General features: G+C 40.7%; 1 protein-coding gene across 1 annotated transcript in view; it reads left to right on the forward strand.

The window, feature by feature from the left end:
* The window catches only part of ntn1a (netrin 1a), a 57,876-nt gene that overhangs the window by 13,778 nt on the left and 18,510 nt on the right, over positions 1-25,588 (forward strand). The window contains exon 3 of the mRNA XM_084566553.1: positions 18,541-18,729. Within this exon, the coding sequence (XP_084422679.1) occupies positions 18,541-18,729 (189 nt within the window). The remainder of the gene's footprint in view (positions 1-18,540; positions 18,730-25,588) is intronic.

Here is a 25,588-nt window from a genome sequence, read left to right on the forward strand (position 1 = left end):
CTTTTGTTTTGGCAGTGTATTTCCATCCTGATTTAAAAAAAATAATAACAATAATAAAATAATAATAATAATGTTGCTGGAATAATGCTTGCAAAACAAAGAAAAGCAGGATAAGATACAGAGTAATTCTCATTTGCCATTTTCACATTTTTTGGACACGATAGATGCCACTGCTAGACGCTGTCTGTGTCCACATCAAATCCCTGCACATATTTACTTGCTTTTTAGTTTATTTTCTTTGTCTTGAAGTTTAACTGCCTTTCTTTTTCTTAACAGCTTTAATATTGTCCTTATTTGCATGTATAATCTTTCTATCTTCAACTCTTTGTCTGAGGTTTTCTCTGTTTATTTGTATATCTTTGCTCGGCCTTCGTCCTAAATGAGGCTTCTACCGCAGTGTATCTCCAGGTCTAAATAAATGAGTTGAATGAACGAATTCAAGACAGTGAGGATTCCTTGAGAGAAAATTACACCCAGCCGTGACTTGGTTGCGCGACGTGGAATGCAAGACCTCTGGGAAGGTACTTAGGGGGAAAGTTTGCAGGGTCATCTCAATTTGCCAGGGGTGATCCCAGGTTAATCCATCACTCATTACCTCTCACAGATAAGACATAAAGTGTGGTGAGGGGGATGCGAGTCCACACTTTCTCTCTCTCTCCCTTTGCTTCTCTTTCTCTCTGTCACAGTTATCTAATACAATAACACACAATGCTTTCCTGCTCCGTCTTTCAGAAAAGACAAAAAAGAAATTGAGCACGTCTTGCAGAATAAGCCATGCCATGCCCATTTTCTACCTTATTAACCCTTTCCCCCTGCTAGTCCTGCTGCCTCTGCGACATTACAGCCAATTAATTAAGCTTGTTGTCCAACTAAGAGCAGGGAGAAGCTTGGAAAGTGCTGGCCTCAGCTGATTTAGCTCCTGAAGACCCATTACAGAGATGGAGGAAAGTGAGAGAGAGACTTTCGGGGTGACTTTGTGTGTGAGACAGAGAGGCAGAGAGACATGGTGAGAAAGTGAGGGAGCTAAAGAACAAGCGAGGGGAAGAGAGATAAAGACACAGAAGGGCTCTTGACTCAGCGTGCTGCCCGTAAGTGCTATTTAAAAAGCTTCCACTGCTGCTGGGTCTTAGGGTTGCAGGATGAGAGCTGCCTCTCTGGTGGTAGTGTGGGATATGTGCGTGTGTGTGTGTGTGTGTGTGTGCTGCAGGGGCTCCTCTGCAGCTGTGGGGGCCCCCTCCCCCAGCTGAGTAAGTTGTCAGATTCCCACATGAGTCTGTGTGCTGCTTCTAATAACAAAGGGCCCATATCACTGGAGGATGACAAAGCAAACAAATGGGCCTAATTATGGGGGTTGATAAGGAAATTATAAGGAAATTGAGTCATTAATGGTAATATTTTTGTTATGAGATGATTGTTTGGCAAAAATTAATTTCCAAAAGAGGCCCCTTTTTGTTTTTCCTGAAGTTGAGACCTAGACCTGTATGACACATGGAGAAAATCTTGGCCTCCGATTTGCTCTCTTTGTCTGTCTCTTGCTTTCTAACCTTGAGAGACACTTACAAATATTGAAATGATTATGTACCAGGTCTCCAGATGTCCACCGGATGATAGAAAAGAACCTGGAGAATGCATTTCACCTTCTCTCTTTCCCCTCCGCCCTCCCCTCCCTTGTTTTGGTTGTATTTTACATCTCATAGTCTCTCCTGTACAGCCGGGACAAGTTGTTGGCCGGACATAAAAGCTGAATAGGAGCATGAGGGATGGCCAATGGGAGACGATTCTCCCGTCTCCCAGGAAAGACAGAAGGCATGGAGTGAGGAAAGACATAGACGTATAGAGGAACAGAGCTCGGCCAGAGGGGCTTGCTCTCTGTGCTGTCTTCTTCTGTCTCGTCTTTCGTCTGGTTTGTCAGGAGCTCTGGGAGTATTATCAGTAGCTGATGCAGACCCGTTCCTGTCAGTAATTTGTGGCTTTGTGAGTTTTTAAAGGCAAAAAGCTCACTCTTTTTTTCCTTTTTTTTTTTTTGCTATCCTGTCTCCTAGCATTTGTCTTCATATACTGTTATTTACTTTCTACAGTGATTGCAGTGTGGATTAGGAAGCCCTAGATTTATGTACTACATGGAATTTTCTGAGGAGGTGCTTGGGTTGGATGATGGTTGAAAAAATGCACTAATGTCCAGGCATTAGAAGCACTTTGGTTGGGTTTAGGAAAAGGTAATGGTTTCAGTAAAATATTAATTAACCAAACACATTCTGTTCTGTGCCAATCAATCATTTAACCAAGACCACAAACACTCCCTAACCGTAACCAAATACTGAGTGTGCCTAAACATAACAATAAAACCTTTGAGCTTTGAGCACAGGTTTTCTGGTGTAGCCATCAGTTATCCAGATAACATATAACGGATGTCCTTTAACAGGTTTAAAACCACTACAGCGACTTTGTTAAAGGTATTTGCTTGACAGTTGTGACCGCTTGTGACCGTTAGCTTGCTTGCAGACAGGGTATAACAGGCCCTTTTTGTCTTTTTGGCTTACACTAACAAGGGTTTAGCCCTTTCTATTTAAAAGCCCCGACAAAACATCCACATAGTACTCATTATTTTTTATTATTTTGGTTCAAGAAAATAGTTAAGTAATGTCGGACCATTCTAGCCGTTAAAAGTGTGATCATATCCTTGTTCTCAAAGGTCTATATGAATATGAATGAATATGTATTGGGTGTTTTTTATGGGATGTGTGGTAATTTGTTAAAGTTTTACTTTGTAATTTTACAATATGTTTGATGTAAATGTTCCCAATGATCTACATTACATTGTCTGTTTGGTAGCTTGCTGATTTGTTAGCCACGGTGGATTCTATACACCACTTCCATAACCATAAGCTATTTCGTACTGTGACTGATTAAAACACTAATAAATAACTAATTTCACCATTTTTTTCACCAATTTTTAAAGTCCTTTGGTGAACTGAATTGTTACGCCACTTTTGTCAGTCATATTTCTAGAACTAAACAGTCAGGTGGGAGCTTTGTACGTGAACTTCTTAATTGTTTTGAGCCAAATTAAGATCAAATTTCACTCAAGAGAGGATTTCTGTTTAATCTCTTAGTTCTATCAGAATTATTGGTATGTATATGGGAGGAAAATTAGAAAGATTAGAAAAAAATAGGAATGGTTCAGCAGTTATTCCTTAACAGATTTTTTTCTGCCTCCTGTGACAACCACTGCTGTTTTACACGGCAACATTGAGCAGCACCGTTTCCACTTTTAGAAAGAAAGGCGGTATTGGGTTTCCGCGAGGGCTTTCCATGGCAGTGGGCGGGAAATTAAATTAACTCAGACCTCTAATAACAAACAAGGTCAGTGAAAAAATAAAGAACGAGGCGATCGCAAACAAAGATATAGAGGAAAAAAAAAACAGGCGAGTTTGATTTAAGGAGAAGAATAACAGTGGCCGGTGTTTAGGTTGTGGCCATGGTCGGTGACCTCATAGGAAGTGACACCTCTCTTGCCAACACAGAGGATTTCATACTCAAATACGTTACAGAGTGCAAGGAAAGGGAGGTACGTGACAGTAAATATATCAACTTGGTATGATCAAGTTCCTCTGCATCAAAACGTCCAGAAGCAGCATAATTCAGCTGCAAGACGTTAAGACAAAACCACCTGCAGTAAGAGGTCAGAGTATTTTCTGAAGCCATTTTCATTAGATTAAGTGGTCTATTTGATAATTATAGTCAATTTTCCTGGCCTACCAATCATCTTGTAGCTGAGAGGCAACCTCCTGCCAGAGCAAATATAAAGGTATATCTACAGAACCAATGAGACACTGGGGGGAAGGGGGCTAGACATAAATTACACAGCCACTTCTATTTGAGCGGGAAGCACATTAGCTGGTGGATTTACTATGGTGAAACCTCCACTTCTATCCCAGTTTATCCAGTTTTTCTTGGCCTTTCACTGTAATTTGTTTCCATTTTTATTCCAGTTTTATACTTCATACTGGACTGTTCAGCTATAAGCATTGTGTAACAGCGATAAGGTGGACCAAATCATAGCACATGCAAACAGTACTGTAGCTCTACAACATCTAGCTGCTGCAGCCAAAAAAAACGTTTGGACTTTCAGCCCAGGGGATAAATCTTCATTTATGAGACGTGAGGCTAATAATAAGGCGCTCACCCTCCTTCTTTTAATCTTCTGGGTGAAAGGCAGCGTCAATAAATCCTAAATTTGTTTCCCTCCCTGTTAAACTTTCATCACAGTCTTTGCTTTCAGAAAATACAGCCGTAGTAGTTCCTCTCCACAAAGATAAAACTCTGTCTTATGTTTCAACCTGCTCTTGCTGTTAGCTTAAAAAAATAGCAGGCATTTCCTGTTGACACACTATTAGTGCAGCAAAATTGTGCTTTCACTGCAAAACGCAGTTTACTCTGAGTGTGTCATTCGTTTGCTTGCTCTGGCAAAGACCAGCCCTCCCCACACTAATTGCCTTCCACCAATGAGAAAATTACAATGAGGTTTTGGGTTTCTGGATCACAGGGGTCTCTTTTCCTCCATCCCCACTTCCCAAATATATCCTTCCTGGCTTAGTCAGAGGTGTCACATTTGGTTACGGCAGATACGAAATGCTGCAATTTTTGTTAGAAAACAGCTTCCCCTAGAAAAAACTTCGGAGGGCTACTGTTCCAACATTGCAATTAAGAGCAGTGCATGTATGTAAATGTGTGTATGCAGCACCACGCTTAGTGCTTGTGTGGATGAGGGTCTGTTTCATGGTGAACAGTGGGCACTATGCCACAATAAAGAAGTGTAGCAAACGTGGCTCTGGAGCCAGTACAGTAAAAATATCTCTGCTCCATCAGTGTCAGAAACAATTGGCATGGACCAAACCAGCTGCCACACATTTGCTGAAGCTGCTGCAGGACGGCTAGTGCTCTCCTGTTTTTCCACTAATGATGAACCCCACCAAACCTGAATGGATACCTTAATAGATAATAAATATTGGTAAATATAAAAAATATAAAAAACGCACAAGTCCATTTTCAAAATACCAAAAAAGTGCAACATTTAATGCATGTTTCAGTATTCTCTTTAACTTAACTTCAGTTATTAATGTTTTTGTGGTTAGTATAAAGTAAAATCCCTTGCAAATAATTGCAATTATTAAATAAGTTATTATCAAATGCATTGCAGTTGCCTGAAAATAATTTTCAAGTGATCTTAAAAAATTTAACAATTTTTGATAAAAGGAGCCAGTTAGTTGTGATGCATTCAGTTGGTCCAGTCAGTATAATAATTAAAGTTTCAATTATTTAAAATGAAAAAAGTACATAACAGTGCAACCACGTTAACTTGCATTTTCTGCACCTGCTTTTGGGCTTAATTCTCTTCCTGGTTGTAATTAAACTATATATAGTATAAAACTGTTAACATGTGTGCTCTGTGGCTGTGTATCAAATATTTAAAAGGGCTAACTGGACAGTGTGCCTTTTACTTGTATTGCGTCCTTTGTGATTTTTGTATCTCAGTAGCAATGGAAAGAGCCCCTTTGAGTATAGAGTCTGGAATCACTGGGAGCATCTGCTCTGGAAAATACTACTAAATGTGTTCGATTTTTAGCCTCATATCACTGATAATCTTGGATTCTGACTCATGATAGCTGGGATTCAAATACCGATCCGAGTTCTTGTCAGCGCCCAAAGACAACATGTGCTATAAAAGTGATGCATATGCATGCACACACTCTTGCCACATTTTGCTCCTTTTGATCCTCTCCTTCTCTTTGAAATGTGGAACACTGTTTGGCCTCCTCGCTCCCTTGCATTTACTGTAACTGTGCATGCTCTCACATACTTTCATAAGAAGGTCATATGTTAAATTAGATTAAAGCGTGTATTGTACTAGCTAGTCTGCGTTATTACAAGGGATGAGGATTTATTACAAATTTGCAGATCATTGCTAATGATCATTAACCATGCCCTGCAGCAAGCGGGTTACTATGAAATTCATCATATCACTCACTGGTGTTCCTTGCCCATCACAGACTAGGCTGCAATTTGTAACTCGTTCTTCCTCTGCTCCAAGAATATACGCAGGTCATCTTTTTCATTTGTTCTGTATCCTTTATCCAGTTTTCTGGCAATAACCGAGCCAATTCAGTTTTTTTATGGGCTCATCTCTCCTAATAAAACTACACTTTCAAGAAAAACGCCTCAGCTGTGGCAAAGCTTGCTGCAGGCTTCACACTATTTGTGGCCCAGAAAATGGCTAAGGACAACACAAGGCCGCTGCAGCGACAAATTATTTCTTCCCACACTCTGAGGGGTTAAAGAATGAGAGCAGGACTTTGTGGAATTCAGGTTTAAGTCGAATACTTTCCCATTTTGTTGGCGGATGCAAGCTGGAGGCAATAAATGTGTAACAGAAGTGAAGGACTGTTAGTGACATTTTTATCCTTTATTCACCCAAAGAAAGCTTTTTCTCCTTCTAGGTGCTAAAAGGCTTTCTTCTAGAAGTGCAGATCATTAAATGATCCATATTTTCAATTCAAGAAATTAAATCATGTTTTCATATATGTACATGAGAGATAAGTTTCTGCACTCAGCCAGCCAGCTTCTGTGTGTTACATGCTCTTTGATGCATGACGTATTTGGGAATATTAACATTGTCATCAGACATAAATTCTACACCTTTACCATCCACCCCTGAAACAGAAATATCAACAAACACGTCAAAAATGTCCAATTACAAGATTGTGAATACCACAAGAGAGGGACGCTAATATGGACTTTCACGTGAACAAGATCAATACGACCCCACCTGAAGGCCGCTTATGTCATTCAGTTTTGAGGAAAACATACAACCACCAATGTTCATTTTCCCAATTAACTCCTGTACTCACCACAATCAGACAGGAGAAGCTGTAAAAGTCTTGGTTTTTATATTAACCTGGTCTTGGCCCAAACCTCCCCCTTCTGCAATAATGCCAGTAAGAGTTCATAAATGACATGTTGTGAAAGAGCACAGGCAGACAAGTAGTGGAACTTCAGTTCATTGTGAGGTTCAGCTGGAGGAACAGACGCAAAGGAATAAGAGGAACGGCGAACAGAAGGAGAGGAACGTCTAGTTAAAATTGATTTCTTTTACATTCCATCTCTCCACTCCTCCTCAACTCGGATCTCCTCTCCTCTGCTTGGGATTTTTCATAGAGAGTACTACTTACTAATGACATCTGCAGCAGGGAATGCCTGGTTTTCCTCAAAGGAAAAAAAAAGTGAAGCAGGACGAGGAGAAGAGGCAAGGCACATTTCGGAGGAGTTGTGACTTAGAAAGGGGAACTTGACAGAGGAATGTAGGGTGTGTACATGTTTGTGTGAGGCCAAAAGGTTTCGGACCTTCTTAGCATGGCTATGGTGCCGTAGCAGCTGTTAATCCAAAAGTAACGTAGCATGGAGCGGAGATAAAATTAAACGCTTACTGCATAGTAAGGGAACCCCAAAGACAGACATGTACTATGAGGACAGGCACACTGAAAAAAAAATTGCAAGGGTTCCCAGAGACCTCTGCCTTTTGGTATATTTAAACTGCTGAAGGCATTAAAGTGAATAAACAAGTATCCACAACCCCCTTCCGCAGGGGCCCTACGACAGATTTTGGTCTTTGGACTAATTGGATAGCACACAGGATAACACCTAGTACCTAGGATCACCACTTAACTACTCTGTGAACGTATTTGGTCTGTCTAATCATGAGCAGCCTTCATCCACTGTAGAAAACACGATAAAGATTTCATTTTATTTAAGATACGTATTCTATTTTACTTCAAGAACACAAAAAACACAATCTCACCTCGAGGTTCACTCAGTAGATGTTCTGAAGGTTTTCTTCTCACAAAAACTTCATTAATAGACAGGTTTGAGAATTTTGTGTTCACATTGACTTAAATTTCCCATCATATTTTCTGAAATGTTTACCCAATCGAAGGAAATCCAAAAGAGCATTTTTATCACATCCCTAATTTGACACTCATCTACTTATCCTCAAGCCTGAGTCCAATAAGGGAACACTTTCCAAAGAAAGGTAGTGAACGCCTTCTCCCACCAGGCTCTGCTTCACATGCCGTAGGTATAAAATGTGTTGTCAGAAAAAAAATATCCAAGGAACAAAAAGAAAAAAGATGATCTATTATGACTGCTGATGAAGATGTGCTGCGTCGTCCCTTCTCTTTCTCGGAATTACAATGGAAGAAACGCTCTGCCTTTTCCTGCCTGAAAGGCCAAATTAACTCATCTAATCTTCTAAACATCTAATCTTCAAACACTGTTTATTTTCTCAGCCCACAGCTGCCAATCAGCGTTGGCCGACTGCATTCTAGTATAATACGACAGGTTTAAAATCTTTAGTTAACATTGCTGGAGCAGAGTGATGGCCTTAATTGCAGAGGCTGTGGGATTAGTATGAATCACAGTTCATGGTGGAGCGTGAGTTAGCCTCGTGTAAGCTCCGTCTCATTGTCTAGCACTGACAGCACCAGCCCATCCCTGTCAGCCTCAGGGCCAGTAACGCACAACACGACCTGCCAGGAGTTATGTGAACCCAAAACACTATGGATCTGCTAGTTCCATAGAAACCAAACTCACAAAGTAAACAGACTGGAGGTGATGTTTGACATGAGAAGGGAGAGCCCTTGTTTTGGGAAGATTTGGAGATCTGTCTCGCCTGTTTCTGATGCGCGTCCTCTCCGTGAAAAGTTGGAGCAGGGGTTTGTAGATATGTGATGCTTATAGCAGAGGAGACAGGGTTAGGTAATGGCTGGATGTAAAACAACAAAGAGCAAAAGCTGTGGGGAAAGATTATTATTCTTGGCTTTGACAACCAGGTGGCACGGAACTGCGCTGTGTTTGTTAACCATTGCGCAACCGATTTACAGCTAATACTTGAGGAGGAGCAAAGTCTCAGATAGTTCACACTGTGATTATCAGATCAGACACCGATGGCAGAAATAAACGTCAGGCACTTGTTTCAGTAATCCACGCTTGCTTTTAAAAGAAAATGTTGCTCCATCAGACAAACACAATACATTTATACATCGTTCCCACTGAACTGAACAGCTTTCTCAAGTGAGCACAGAGATTGGTCTTTCCTGTAGAAGGAACTGTAAATCCAGTTAGTTCCAATCATCATCACGCTTAGGAAAAATCTTTTGCCGTCGTGCCACTACATCCGTTCACACATGAGGCTCCTGAATATCGAGGTGATATGGCTCTGCCAGCCGTGTCAGCTCAGGTTCCTTGAAGAAGAAATGTACAGGATGCACTCACTGTCTGGCAGACAGCTTACTGTCTGACTGCATTGTTTTATCACACAGTGGATCGTTGTTCGTAAAGTTTGTGTAGATGCTGCTCCGAGCATTGCATCGCTCCTAAAGTTGTCAGTCCCTCACACTATTAAGACAGCTGCTCTTAGTGGGTATTGTTCGCTGGGGAGCTATGGGGACCTGACAGGCCTAAGAATCTTTATTCACCCTAAAGGGCCTTTCACCGCTATAGTGCTGAATAGGACCTGCCAATGTCATCCTCCACCCATGGCATTTTTATGGCATAGCTGACATACACACAACGCACTTTCGTCAGCCCCTCTATGGCTCTCGCCAGGCTCCCTTTATTCCCGAACTGTATGTCAGCTGGTGTTTTCCCATAGACATGAACTGAAGGAGATCTTTTCCAGGCAGCGCCACTTTATCTTGGAATTACTCATGCAAACACTCGCATGGAGACACACACACTGTAACAGCGATGGACGCACAAATAAAGACGAGAGAATCTCTCTAATGCAAGAGCACACGTTTTCACTCACACGCGCACACCCACACCTTCTCAAACACACATGCACCACTCAATACACACCACTCAGACAAAGAACGCTTGATTACTCAGCAAATGGATGCACCACTGATCACAGGGCAGCCCTTTTACAAACTGGTCTATTATGCAGTCTCAGCGTGGGGTGGAAGTGTTGCATGGGCCTAGGACTGTGTGGCTTTGGAGCGCTGAAGGGCCGTGTGTGTGCGCGTGTTATTATGAAAGCGTGTGCACATGCATCAAGGCTGAGAAGTGCTCCCATGCTGCGCTGCCTAACGAGAGGGCAGGTCACCCATTAAATGGGCGCTAATGCGGGAAATTGGAGGCCATTAGGCCTGTCTTTGTTGTTGTGGCTCTGTGTGGCTAGTTAGACTCTTGAAAAAGGAAAGGCCCTATTAGCCCCTACATGCAGATGGGGAGTGAATATATGGGGCATTTAGCTCGGCATGGAACACGCCGGCCTGCAGCTGGAGGCTGCTGTAGATGGAGTTGTAGTTGGACCGTGAGTACACAAACGCCGTGCAGATTTAAAAGTGTGTGTTAAATTCACAAGTTTTATTTGCATTTTGTGTTATGTCTGTGAAGGTTGTCAGTGCTCTAGGTCATGATATATCCCCCCAAAAAAACCTGAAAATAATGGCAACTGAACTTGTGGAGTTTCTTGAAAATGTTTCACCACTCATCTAAGAACTGAAGAAGCTACTGGGATGAGTGGTGAAACGTCTTCAAGAAACTCTACAAGTCCAAATGTCCTTGGTTTCAACCTTTTTTGAGAAATTTTGCATTATGTGCTGAAGACCAAAACAAAGAGAAAATATCCTCTCATAGACGTATTAATCTTACACTGTTTCAACAGTGCAACAACTGTAAGGTTTTTGTTTATAATCAGAATCAGAATCAGAACCAGCTTTAATGACCAAGTATGTGCACATACAGGAAATTTGACTCCGGTAGCTTTACCCTCTTGTACATAAACACACAAACTTAAATAAGTGAAAGAAAATTAAAAATAAAAATAAGATAAAATAAACTAAATCTCAATCTATACACATAAAATATAGAATAAGAGCAGATATATACACCAAACCATTTGTACAGTGACTATATACAATAGTGTAGAGTTATTGTTTGTTCATGTGAATGGTATCACACTCTGTGACTGCTCAGAGTTCAACAGATATATAATGTTGATATTTGATCATAAACTTCATAATATCCATTACAAATGTATATGATCTGCCATCCTGAGTGTAAAGGCAAATTAAAAGCAAAGAAAACACACAAAGCAACAAGTACTGTGGAAATGATGAAACACTGTCACTAAAAAAACTTTTTAGTTACTCAAATATATAATATAATATAATTCATTCATTCATCCTCTGTAACTGCTTGTTCCTGTGAAGGGTCGTGGGATAATATAATATAATATAATATAATATAATATAATATAATATAATTTCAATCACATTTCCACAGAAGACATTCATATGATAGAATGGACATTAAATAAGGCTAACTTTCGCTAAAATGTTATAGAATCTAAAAACTCCAAGTAAAAGTAAAAGGAGAAGTTATATTTCTATAAATGTTCAAAAACCAAAATATGAATTTCAGTTTTATTTGATAAGTTGTAGAAAAACAGCTGTAAATGAGACCTGTGCTCCTCCTCTGCTGGTATTTACTATAAATCCGTAGCTTAACATTAACCTTCGCTCCGCTGCTAATAGCTTCATGAGGGATCCCTGCTCACGCTGAAGTACAGCAGTTCTCACAGCCCTTTTAGTTGCATCAGTCATTTAATCAAACTACATTTTAGAAACCATGTTTGCACAGGGAATTTAATGTTTTGCTGAAATCTGAGAAAAAAATCTGAGTACTAAATTATGAAATAAAGAATGGAGCAATAAATAAGCAGCTTGACTGACTAAAAAAACAGTCTGACAAGTGAGTAAAGGCTGCTCGACAGCAAATGGAATCTGTCCACTGGAAATCAGTCTCCGCTGCATATTAAATCCACCTTTGAAAACCCTGCTGGACTGATTAATATTCTGTATGACTTGATCTCAATTAGGCAAGTCTCCTCGATTCAGGCCTTCAAGCAACAGCAGCAGCCTCAGACTGACGTCTTTTCCTCCCTCTGTCCGCCTCATCCTTGTTTTTTCCCCTCTTCCTTTCTCCCCTTATCTCTATATTTTCCTGTTTTTTTTTTTCGTTCTCCTTCACCCTTGGTGCAGGGTCCGTGAGGCAAACTACTTATTAAAAATAGTGGAATAGGGCGAAGATCCAGAGCTTATGTGGGGTCATTAGAGACGCAGTGAAGAGGGCCAGAGGGCTCACAGGAGGCTAAAGTACCGTGGCTAATTGGCTGCAATAAAGGAATTAAATTAGCCTGATATAATTTCTGCAGTGGGCGCCTCACTCTCCCATCCGCTCTCTCCTCCCACTCGCCTGCACCCCCTGCTCCATCACCCCTACGTTTCGTGGCATTCCCAGGGTTCTTCACACTATACATGAACAGGTCCTCACAGTCAAAACCCCTGAACTCCCCCACACACGTTATATATTTCCTGGATTTTCTTAAAACCAAAACCCCTTGACTCGATTTGCAGCTGTGAGCTGTGTATTGCAGCAGAGAGAGAAAGAGGAATTTGTTTTTCAGACATTTACGGATCTGGCGAAAGACCAGACATTTCATTTGGAAATTGCTCTGTAAATTGTTTTGCTCTAAAATAGTGTAGTTGACTCTCTTTTGTTCACACTACAAAGACTCCTCATCAGACATACCATTTAGCAGAACTTCAGAAAGAGGATCTGATTCCATGTTGAAATAGAAAACACCTGTGTCTGTAAGAAGATGTTTAAAGTCCAGTGTAGATATATTTTCTTTTCCTTACAGGAGTTTAACATATTGTGGTAACATTTAACATATTAAATATACTTGATATAACACCAAAATTGAATCTAAAGCAAACTTCAGAACAGGTTGACACATCTATCAACTAAATCCCTCAAAAACTCTCAGTTAGCTGTTCTTATTTAGCAATTCCTGTCTGAATCATTCCAGCGTCTGGAGCAACAGCTCCCGATGAAAAGGAGTATTGTTATAATTTACAAAAGGCTAAATAAACAGCAGACACAGTCTGAACAGAGGATACAATTAAATTAATTGTAGACACAGAAGAGCAAAACATACATCTTAGTAACAGAATGAACATAAATATTTCCCTGGATTCGTATCTCTCTCATTGTTTTGGTTCAACCGTTTAAAAAGGCTTTTTAAAAAAAGTGAAATTCTTCTGTTGTTTTGGTAGCAACAGCGGTTGCGCTCAGTCTTTCTTCATAGCGAATTTCCATCATCAGAGATTTATTTTCATTTGTGTGGTCCCACAACAGCCAAACACACAGCACTAATACAATCACCTGCCACTAGCTACGGTGCTTTTAGATCACTCCACCCTGAGGAGACATCAAGGAGGAATTCATGTGGCTGTAAAATGATTGTTTGTGTTGTCTGCGCTGAAGAAGAAATCCCAGACAGTAAAAGATAATACCAGTGTTGTTTTTTTGACACTTTGTGCCAAGTGTCGTCCTTCTGCTTGAAGTAGCATTTTATTTCACTTTTTTTGTCCGCCTGAGAGCTGAGATATTCATATAACCGTGCTGCCACAGTCAGCACGGTTATATGAATATCTCAGCTCATTTAGCACTCCTTGTCATTTTATGTGTCAGAGCAAAGCACTGAACACTAAGAATTCTTCCGTTTTGTATTAAGACTTTCAGTGTTTTATAGACTAAACTACCCAGCAATATGCTATACGGTTAAAAGTTTCACCATCTACTGCAGGAAAATAATCCCTCATTGATAATAATCTAAGACAAAACGTTTATATTTGTAGTAACACACAGATTACTAGATGGACTACATAAATTGTTCACTAAATGGGCACTACTGGGCTCAGGCCTAAATATTTCTTTGGGGAAACTTTATCAAACTAAAAGGACATAAAAGTACTATTAAGAGTACTTTAACTTTTGATAAAAAAATAAATAAAACTACGTTTAAACTATATTCAAAACATTTAAACTTACATTTAACATCCTGGTATGTCTACTGTGTTTTTATCCATTTTTATTAAAACAAATGTTCTGAATACTTCCTGCCCCATGACAACTAAAACCCTGCAGACGTGTTTCTGTTACATCTATGTATTTTTCTTTTTCTCCAGGCAGCAGTTTATAATATACCTATTTCAGATGTGTTTTCCATTTTCCTATTATGTCTTAATGCACTTGAAGCACTTGCTTACCTCACTATTAAAATGAACTAAAAGGAAGGAATAATGTCAGTACTCAGATACGAGCAGTAGTAATGATCCGTAACATTCTTCCTTAACCCAGAGCAAAAATATGATTATAACTTAAAAAAAAAAATATCTACCCATAAGATATAGGTCTGAATGACCTTTATGTATTGTGGATGTGTGTGCACACACATCACTGATCACCCCGAATCTCTGAAATGAATCCACGCTGTGTTTTTTGATTCTGTGCTTAACCATGACATGCAGCAAACCTCCTGAACTTTCCCAGCATGTGTGTTACGAGAGTGAAAGCAGGCAGCAGGGAGTCATGCGTATGTTTGTGTGTGTTTTTGTGAAAGTCTACTTTACAGACTGCCATCACATAATTTAATGCGCCATACAGTGTAGGGGGAGAGGCAGGTTGTTCCTCATATGTGGGGAACAGTTTATAAAAGTATTTGCAAAAAAAAGAAGAAAACTTTCCACTCATAAACCTTTTTAAACCTCAAAAATAGCAAAGGCAAAGGACATCCAATATTCTTCCATTCATTCTTAGAAGGGTTAGAAGGGTGGGGGGTTAGAAGTTAATCTGATTACTTTTCAGGCCACCCGTAGGATTGAAAGTAAACTGCCCATGTGTGGACTCCCCTCGGTGTTTGTTTAAATGAGGGGCACAGAATAGCCGAGCACCGGTGGGTTGCCTGCTCACAGGCAGCGGTGTTGGATTTTGGGGTTTCGGTGAGCCGTGGAGGTGATGGCAGCAGGGAGGCTAACATTTTCTGAGAGCTGTGGCCGTATGAATCGCCTCTCACAGCATGGCAGCGTCGCAGAATTCACAAAAGACTGCAGGGGAAATCTTATGTAGAAATGTGTCAGGATTCGAGGTTAGACATCCAAGGATCTTTGGACGAAATATGCCATGAGTCTTGTCTTTTTTTCTCGGCCACTCATTCTCCTTAATTTGTGTCTTTATATTTGGAGTAAAGACTCGGCCGGCAGCTACGACCACTCCAAGCGTGTAGATTTGGAGTGAAAGTGGCAGAGATCACTTGCTTGAGTGTCTCCTAACAACAAATCGTGGCTGTGACCAACATCGCTCAATTACCAGGCTTATGGTAAGCACGATGAGCTTAACCTCAACCTCCTGCTCTGCTGCTTGAATTTTCCCTCTAATTAGCAGAGGGATGGCTGCCTCTGCGCTGCTATGAGACTGAGGTCAGTTAACAGAGGCTGGGAACCCCACAAAGAAACTAATTAGCCAACTTTCCAAAACACACTGAGACACTTTTGTATTTTGTATTTATCAATCAGTTTTTCCAAAAGGATGTGGGGTTAACTGTAACACCCAATAAACAAATCAGTTTCCTGTTAAATCCTGCAGTTGGAGTTTGACATTTTCTAACAGCTGCAAGATTCTGACGGAGCTGTTTGTCCTTTAAAATAGCTGCGGTTCACTTTACAGGAGACATCTTCTGGGTCACATTAGCTTCATCCAGCTAATTCAGTTACACTTATTTAAATGTATCAGTTCACACTCTTTCTTTTTTTTTTTTACCACTCACCTGGGGGCAGTTATGGCCGGCCACTGACTCGTATCCACACTGAAGCAATTAACGTGATTGAAAACAGGCCAGTTTTCGTTTTTTTATTAAATGACTATTAAAATAAAAATCTCAGTATAATAAACAATCTTTTTATTTATCTTACAAAGCACTATTACAGGTAATTAATTCTAAAACAAATGTCTCTTTTTTGTATTTTGCTGGTGCACTACAAAAAAGTGCTTCCTATGTTGTCATCTTAAGAGTTTTAAATTGATGTACTAGACTTAATCCACTGTTTGTTTTTCGCCTTTAAAATGTAGCAGGAAGGGAAGAATCAAACTGGCAGCATTTTAATTTTGAGAAAAAAAGCTACAGTTTTTTTTTTTTTTATGGTGACAGAGACGGCGTACTCCTGTCCTAGATTTGGAAGAGTTTTGACTCACGTATTCATGATTGATCATTTAGTTATTAGAGTTTGTGAAAGCAAACAGAGAACTATATGTGAAAGGACGACCCTTCGATGTGTGAATGACAGGGAGGTGTTTGACATGCTGCAGGACACCTCATAAGCTTGCGTATCGGCTTACACATCTTCAGTTATTTTTAATTAAATGTTGCTTTAATTTGGACAAGGCTGTGATGATGTGATGCTTTGGATATGAACCAATGGTAACACTGGTTTCTCAGTTTGAAGAGCACTGAACAAGCTTTGTCTGTGAACGAGCTGACATGTCGCCCAGTGTCAGTGAGTTTACATAAAGTGGTTCTCACTCGTCCCCATTATCTGAGATAATATCTCATGAAGCACAATATGTTGAGACACAATGTGGACTTCAGTCCCACACATTCACATCCAGCTTGTATCCTGTCTACAGCTAGGATGCCCTGCGGTAAAATGGCCTTATTCTCAGTGGGGAAGTGTTTGGGAGGGTGTGAAACAATCTTTGTAGTGTAACAGAGACTGCAGGTCTGAGGCTGTGCACTGATCCTCCTCTAGCTTTACTCCTCTGCACAGTGATCCCTGTTACCTGGAGGCATGCTCAGAGATAGCTTTCACCAGCCTAGAGCCGGAGTCTCTGAAAAGAATGAACCTGCCCCGTGGCGTTCGCGGGCCGGATTGACAGTCTGCTCAAGGTTTTCATCGCAGCGAAACACTGTCACTTTCAGGGCTGTCTAAACAGGGAATAATATAATCCATTGTATCATTATATGATTTCTGTGGCTAATATAAGAGGCAGCTTAGACATATCTATCTAAAGGAGGTTTCACACTTTTACCCCTCAACCTCTTTTGTATCACGCAGTATCGGGTTGTGGCCATCAGTGGGCTTGAGGGGTTTTCCAGTGGAGCCAGGAAGCAAAGAATCTGCTCTGCAGTCTGAAAGGCTAAACAATATGAGTCATGAACAGGTGTAAATCTAGCTTAAAACGGTCAGATCTGTGTCACAAATACACATCCAAATCCAGTCAGGTGAGACCCTCGGACACAAATGTCAATGTTTAGACAAGGCACCACACATGTTATTTTCCCAGAAAATATTGTGTGAATATGTTCATCTTGTGGCTTCATGGGATTAAAAAATGTGTTTTAGCTCATTACAGTTATTGCGTACTACGGTCATTACGGAGCAGGGAGGGACAACAAGCAGAGAGGCTTCACTAATTAAACTGCTGCTATTTTGAAGCTATTTGTGTGTACTGTAAGTGTATTATAGCTATTGTAATTAGGTCCTTGGAGTGGAGAAAAGACATCTCAAGAAAGAAAGCATCCTCAAAAGTACACACACTAGACACACGCACCAGTGAGAATCCAGTTTGAGGAATGCTGGGGAAACTAAGCCCGCTGCCTTGCTCTGATTCTGATGGGCAGATGATAAAAAGAGTCGTATGAAGAAGATGTGCTGAAAAACATGGACAGACAAACCAACCAAGGGGACGCCACTTGGACCCAGATAACCCCCCGCCCCTACTCCCTTTACAATACACACACACGACCATCATACATGGTGTAACCACACACAGCAGAGCCACAAACTGTATCAGAAGTGCTGCAGTTAATAATGCATGAGTGTGTCTGCGGTGCTGGTGGAGGACCGGTGTCTCGGACGGATGGTCTTAATGAAGTTGGGCACGTCTGCCTCACTCGGCTGCCAGAAAGTCATGAATAAACATCAACCGGCTAATTAAACTCGGTGCTGGCAACTGTACTCATTGGTAAACAAGCGTCAAAGAGAGAGGGGAAGTCTCGCACATGCTCACAGGGATTTACAGGGAATAAAGGAATGGAAATACCAGGCCTTCGCCTTCTGTTTAGTACAGTATAGACTCTGGAGGCCAGGACAGGACCTTGAGGAAAAGAAAAAAAGAAGTGAGAAACAGAAAAGTATTGAGTAACAGGCGGAAACTGGAGAGAGGAAAAAGGAGGATGAGGTGGCTGACCTCATTATACCTGTCCAACCCTGGGTACTGTAGTGGCTCTGAATCAAGACCGATTTCAGTCTTGATGCTAAAAAAAGAAACATGCTAAATCATTAGCTAACTGTGAGTACAAACAAACTTTCAAGAAGGTTGCAGACATTCTAATTAATAATTATGATTTGCAACACTGCAGTGGTCATTAGTTTTTCATGCCATAACACATCATCACACAGCTGTAGAACATGACATGGAGTAAGTTAAATGATTGTGAACAGAATTTTATTAAAGAAGGGTCTGCTACTGTATTCAGACTCTGACGATCCTGTTCTTTCTGTGGAATTATACTCAATCTATAAACTTCAGACTCAATAATATTTTCCACTAATTTAACCTGTTGTGTGTCCTCCACAGCCTGTAACTGCAACCTTCATGCCCGACGGTGCCGTTTCAACATGGAGCTCTATAAGCTATCAGGGAGGAAGAGCGGCGGGGTCTGCCTCAACTGTCGCCACAACACAGCCGGTCGCCACTGCCATTACTGCAAGGAGGGCTACTACAGAGACCTGTCGAAGCCAATCTCGCACAGGAAAGCCTGCAAAGGTAAAGTGCTCTCTCTCTCTCTTTTTTTTTTTTTTTTTGTTCTTTACTTGTGTTTACCAGCAGGGCTCCGTTTGATCCATTTCAGTGAGTAGTCTGCCGGCTCTCGCCAAAATCAGTCCTTGAACAGGTCAAGTCAAATTTATGACAGTTGTACTGATGTTAAAATAGCAATTTGTATGATAAATAAAAAATGAAAATGTAAACATGAACTATAACTATCAAGAGAATGTGAAGAAAAAGGAGTGCTAACCAGCTAGCACCAGCTAGCACCCTTGCTAACACCACTCTGTACCTGAAACTGGGGTGATGAGTCAGAGTAGAGTCTAGTCTAGTCTAGTTAAACCTGATAGAAAGTAGAAGTAGCGCTGCCAGGCTCACGTTTGGCTAGCGACTTTCGAAGGGCAGGACAAATGGAAGAGCTGCCTAGCTAGTTTCTGTCTTGTTTTTAGCCCAGTGGGGACACCAAACCTCTTTTCCTCACTTCCGCTTTGGATACCTTTGCACACCTATTTCCACCGTAAGTAACTGGGATATCACATTGCAGAGACCTTGAAGCCTCGTCCTGGCAATCAGTTGAGATTGCATAGCTAATCTAACAGATCATCAATCCAGTTGTTTGTTGGATGATTTCAAGGCTGTTGCTCTGGGTGCCCTGGCTGCTTCAAAGTCCTGAAAAAAAAGACAGAAAATACAGGAAAGAAACTCAGACAGGCCCATTTAGGATCTGGAGTGTCTACTGTGTGACAGTTTTACCTATTGGACAATAGTTACTAGTTGCTAGGTGTACAATTGTTCCTTACCCTCCTCTACACTGGTACAAGTTTTGGAAGTGTCTCCATCTGGAGAAAGGGGCCATGACTTTATTACAAATCTTTTTACAGATTGTTTTTTTTTTTTAAAGACTACTCTACGTGAATTTAAAAAGAAATATGTTTTAAAACTACTGCTCTACGAGATTTAATCATAACAGTTATTTCAAAATATTTAATACATAATGCACATCATTGCAAGTATTTAGGTTTGATAGTTTTAGATGAATTACAGGAAGTGGGGGGAAGTCAGCAGTCTTTACATTCCTGAGCCTGTCTCACTCTCGTCTCCCTCTGTCAGCGGAGATGAGTTGGGGGTCTTTAGGGATTGTGGAGGTCGTGGTGGTAAGGGTGGGTCGGGCTGGGTGTTCCCTCATCGACACTGAGTTATTTGGCTTGGTTCGAGGCGGGGTGAGGGGATGACAGGACAAGCAAAACAAACAGAGCTGAGGTGTGAAGTGATCCCTGGTGCAAGTCAAAGACGAATGAGAGCCCGGAAAGATCGGTGGAAGACGGAAAGAAAAGAAAAGGAGGAAACAAAGCAGAAGTCAGAATCAGAAGGGTGGCAAGAGAGTGAAAGATGGGAGGGATGGAGGGAGGGAGGGAGGATGGTTTAGAAGAAGAGGAAGAGGACAAGAGGAACACACCCCTACGCAGGTGTGCTCACTACTCACTGCCAGATGAATCGCCTGCCACCAGCCCTCACCGTAGCTAATAAGGGTCAAAGAAACAGAGATGGTGGAGGAGGAGGAGGAGGAAGAGGTGATGGTGATGGTGACTGAAAAGAGAAAGAGTATGTTTTCTCACCTCTCCTATAGCTGCAGGGAAAGATAACAGGAGCTGAATCCCTGTGCAAACAGGCCCAGAGACACCTCAGAGTTGCTGTGTATGCATGGAGCTTGTACACACATACACAGAAATACATGCATACCTGTTTGAGCGTGCTCACTTCCAAAGGCGGTCGGTGAGGAAATATAAGCTGCCTGCTGACAGTTTAAGCCCGAGTTTTCTTATATCATTCAGCAGGAAGTAAATAAATAAACGAACCCATCAGTCAGTTTGATACAAGCCCTGTGTGAAGAGTAAAACTCCTGTAAAACACCATAAAGAGTCTTATGATAGTTTAAACAATGTTTAGTTGTGTTGTATTCAGCTGCGCTCATGACTAATTCAGCTGATGAAAAATATCTGTCCTCAGCGACCTCGTTCAGTTCCGAATTTCCAACTTTTCCCTTTGCACATTCTTCCATGTTGACATTCTCCATGCTGCTGCAACGAAAACATTTTTCAAACTAACGCAAAAGAACGTCACACGTGTTGCATTTAGTCTCATAAAATTCCTGACATCCAGCAACCATGTCAAGCACGTTGTCTCCTCTGCATGAGCCCAAATTGATAACAAAGCTCTCCACAAACGGATTTATTCACCCCCTCCAGTCACTCATGAGGGATATTTCCTAAAGTGACTTTTAACACCTTCCGTGGCTTTGGGCCCATTCTGCTGTCGGCCAGGAATGCAAACACACATTCATCACAACGGGACGTTGTGTATCATTAACCCCTATCCTCTGCTATGTCTAGCAGGCCAGCTTATTGTGGGGATTTAACCTCTCTTTTTTTGTTGTTGTTTTAACATCCCCTCTCATGTGTCCGAGACTTGATTCTTTCAGCATCCCATAACTCACATAACATGGGAACGGGACAGTTAGATGTCTCACAGTGCAGTGAATTTTAATATGCAAGTAAGAAATTAAAAGTTTATTAAAACCTTAGTTTATTATGAAGCCAGTATAAAATCATGATCAGCTTAAAAACATAATAGTGTGTCTTATATTCTGTTTTATATTCCGTGTAAAAACACTAAAAATGACATTTGGGGACGTAAATATTTTAGATGATGGTAACTAATCCAGCATATTTTCGATAATTACAGACTGTTTCATTCATTTTTGTTGGTGAGTGTCTCAGCGTGCTATATAGCCACCAAAATGAGAGACCTTGGAAACAAGCAAGCAACATTTGGGTTGCCAAAGGAGACCATTAACAGATTTTTGGGTTGCAGTTCTGAGGCAAACAAATCAAATAAAAGTAACAAAATATGAGCAGAAACCTCAGTTCATGTCATGATAAAATGTTTTCACCACGAATGGAAGAAAATGGCCGGTTATAAAATGAAAAATGCATATGCACTAATGTGAAAATCTACTCTCATACGCCTTCGGATTAACTGTGGACAAATGAGTCATGAAGTGAAGTCAAAACAGCAAGTCAAAAGCAGTGACCAATGCACCTGGTATGGACCTCTGACATCTGGAATAAATTGATGCATTGTATGTGCATCTGGTTATGTGAGGCTGACAATGGGTCTGTGTATAGACTTTTATAATAACCTGTGCTGTTGATTTAGACCACGGAAAACTCAGATGCCTCCTTTATTTGTTATTTGTCTCCTTTGCACGGACCTGTGCAGACAGTTTCTGACTGGCCCTGGTGCTCTCACTGAGGGAAGAAATTATCCAGTGTTAAATATGTGTGAACAATGTAGTTGAAAAAAACAAATTCACTCTTAATTTTTTTTCGATTCAGTCCAACTTAATTCTTTTCAAATCAGCTTATATAGCAAACCAAATTTTCTCAAGATATTTTTCAGAACCCAGAGCCTGAGAGCACCACGCAATAGTGGCAATGGAAAATTCGGGCCCAGCTGTGAAAGAGAGAAAAAAAAGGAGAGAAAGGAGGAGAAGTGAGCCGCTTACATATATACATGATACAATCAAGTGTGCACTCTGGTATGCATGATATATGGGAGATTGATAACGTAAGTAAAAATGCAATGCAGGTGAAACATTCTCACTTCTCAATTTACCAAATTATTGTAATTTCTACATTCATATTTGTGTTTTGACCAAAACAAGCAAGCTTCAAAAGTCACAATGTGAAAAAATAACTATAAAAAAGGTTATTCAAAATTAATTGATCAAAAAAATTATTTTGGTCGTCATTAATGTGACCACACAACTTAACATCACCTTTTCCCAGTGTCCTATAAAAGACACAACAGCATGCTCAATCAGCTCTGTAAGGCCTGTGTAGAATCTGAAAACAATTAAATGATATGATCTATAATAATGTTATTGTTATAAGATAATGAGAGTCCCACAGGCTCAAAGCAGGAGTTCAGCCATGTCATATACTCATTACATCAGAGTTCAAACTAGTAAATACTAAATCATCTCATCCACGCTGGGGATTTATTTCTCCTTGAGTCCTTCACGTTCGCTGCTGCCTCTCACAGAACCGAAGTATAAACTGATTTCATCATTGTTTATAAAATTGTCAGCTTACCCAAACGGTTTTGTTCAATTTAATCCATGAAATTTGCCAGAGTTTTTGCACCTCCCACCTCTCTGAGCCCTGTGTAATTTTAAGCAAACTCTGTCCAAGTTCTACTGAGGTATTCGGTTACATCAAAATAGACTTATAATAAAGGACCTGCGGTAATTACCCCAAGCTGACAAAGGATACGAAGCATGAACTGACTCTTTTGCCAATTAAAACATTTGTGAAACTGACTATAAAGATGTGTGTCGTCGTATTACGTGGGCTCTTTCGCCGTCTTTGGTAATGAACTTAGCAAAGTTACCACACAGCGCCTTTCCCCTGCGTCAGACACCTTTATATACTGTCAAAGAACCTCCCTGCCAAATTCTCTCAGGTTTGCCACATCATAACTCAAGATAATTCAATGAAACTCAAACCGCAGAACTAATTTCTGTCCGCTCCTCAAGCAGCGTGAGCGCTGCAACGAAGTGACGGCAATTAAGGGGTTTGGTTATTTATTGAACTCAAAGGGAGCGCCTTTTGCTGTGTGGCTTTTGGATGAGAATGAGCGCTGTAGGAGCGCGGTCTGGTCAAGAAGCACAGAAGTTTGCTTTTATATGAGTAATTCAATCCTCTCAAAATGCTGCTCGTTTTGTATGGGAGGCCATTATGAGTAAAGAGAGCAGAGGCTTATCCACAGCATGGTGAGCTCTGTCCGATGGCTGCACTTACACGCCAGAGTCTATAACTACCCCCTTATTCAGTCAGAGTGTGAGCTTTCGTTTGTATCTTTAACTGTTTGAAATCTCTGAAACATACTGGATATTTGACAGAGTAATAGAGCTCCAAGAGATTATTAAGACATTGGAGACCTAGGGATGCAACACCCCGTGTGGTTTGAACACCTATGACAGATAAGTCCAATCAGATCCTGAGTTTGTCACTCAGGTATTGATTTCAAAAGTCTAATCTTTACAGTTTCAAATTGTGGATATCCAATGAGTGTTGGTGATAATTACAGTCGGTAGAAACATATACTGTACATTTTGTCCATACATGCTAAATTGACAGAAAGGGCAGAGGAAAATATGGCTGTGCAAGCTTGGCCACATACAGCAGCTCTCAGAGGTGGGGGTTTCAAACCTGTGCACCAACACTGTTCAAAAACGTAAAAGTGTCTGAAATGATCTCACACTATGTCTGGGTAACAAGAAGCCATGCAAATAGTACAGAAGTTTTGACAAACTGCTGTTTCAAGCAGTCAAATATAGCATTACATGAGAAAAATAATGTTATTCATCCAATAGTCATCTGTACTTTTGGTCCTGCTTGTCTTGTTTTTACCTTTCTGGTTTATTTTTGGAATCTTGAGGAAGATCTCCAGCATACCTCTATTCAAGTGAGGTGTAAAACTTTTATTCATTCTAACACAAATAGAATCAGCCTCCCTATGGGCTGGTGTAGGCAACAGCATCCAAGAAAAACAGCCCATGCTGAAATCCATGGAAGCAGTATTGCAGATTGCAGAATGATTCCATTTCAGTTGGCATCAGAGAGCAGTTTGAGTAAATGTACCGCCAGTCACTGTTTGCTTTCTGCTGCTCAGTTTCTGGAAGGTCCCTGCCGGACATATCCTCTTGCAAGGCTAATGCAGCTGCAGCCGCAGCCTCTCTCTGCTGGACTGCTTCCTGCTCTTCCTGCTGCAAAAAACTAATAACATAGCACCCTATCTGAGTCAACCAGTACGCTATAAAAGTATACTCGTCCATAACATGTGGGATAAATATTTTGAAGCTGAGCCCCAGAAATAGAAAGCATCAAAAATTGCGGTTCTTGTTGTTCCCTTTATCCCGAATCAGGATAAATAAGACAAGGTTGACAGTTGACAAAGCGCTCTTTCATGTGTAGTCTAGTGAAAGACAAAGCTTTCACCAGACTACACTAGAGGTCCATGCCAAATAACATGAGCCCTGCTTTTGATTAGACCTCCTTAGAGAGACATCTAAAATTAAAATCATCATGTTTTAGCAGGTTGGCATCAGTTCTGCATCTGATGGCTTGAATTAAAGCTTTCACATCCTTCTAATTTGACCATCAACCATGGTATAATTACATTGGTCAGTTGGATGATGAGGAACATATTTTGCATAGAGAGGACAATTAGACTTTGATTGAGGGATTGTCTGTTTCAGTGAGAATAGCATGCTAAAAAACCTCCTTCTCTCTCCTCAGCATATGCCTTCGATTGACGCAGGAGGGTTTGTTTCTGTGTTGACAAAATCTTTTCTGCGTGGGATTTGAAAAATATTGCTTTTCTTGACTTACATTTTGTATGTTCAGAGGCTGAGCGGAGCCTCTTAGCATGTTTTCAGAGAAGCATGTGTTTAATATGTTTTACATTTAGCATCCTTCGTAAAACAAGCCCTTGTGCAGCATTTTAGGCTCTCTCAGCGGCTCTTAAGGCTATTGCAACCTATTGCTCTGATCAATAAAACAGTAAACAACACACGCACACAGGAAGACACCCCCTCCATTAGGTAAACACATTATCCAGAAAGTTGTTTATGTACCGCACAACAAGCCAATAACACATCTTTTTTGTTTTTTAGGTTTCCAAATACTCTTTTGGAGTGTCAAAAACTTAATTATAATAGAACACAGACTCAGGGAGCTTGGCTTTACTCTGGGGCCAACAAATTATTCTTACTGCCACAAACCGAACAGGGGAG

Source organism: Chelon labrosus, assembly GCF_963514085.1.
Source record: "Chelon labrosus genome assembly, chromosome: 2".
In the NCBI taxonomy this organism is placed as follows: domain Eukaryota; kingdom Metazoa; phylum Chordata; class Actinopteri; order Mugiliformes; family Mugilidae; genus Chelon; species Chelon labrosus.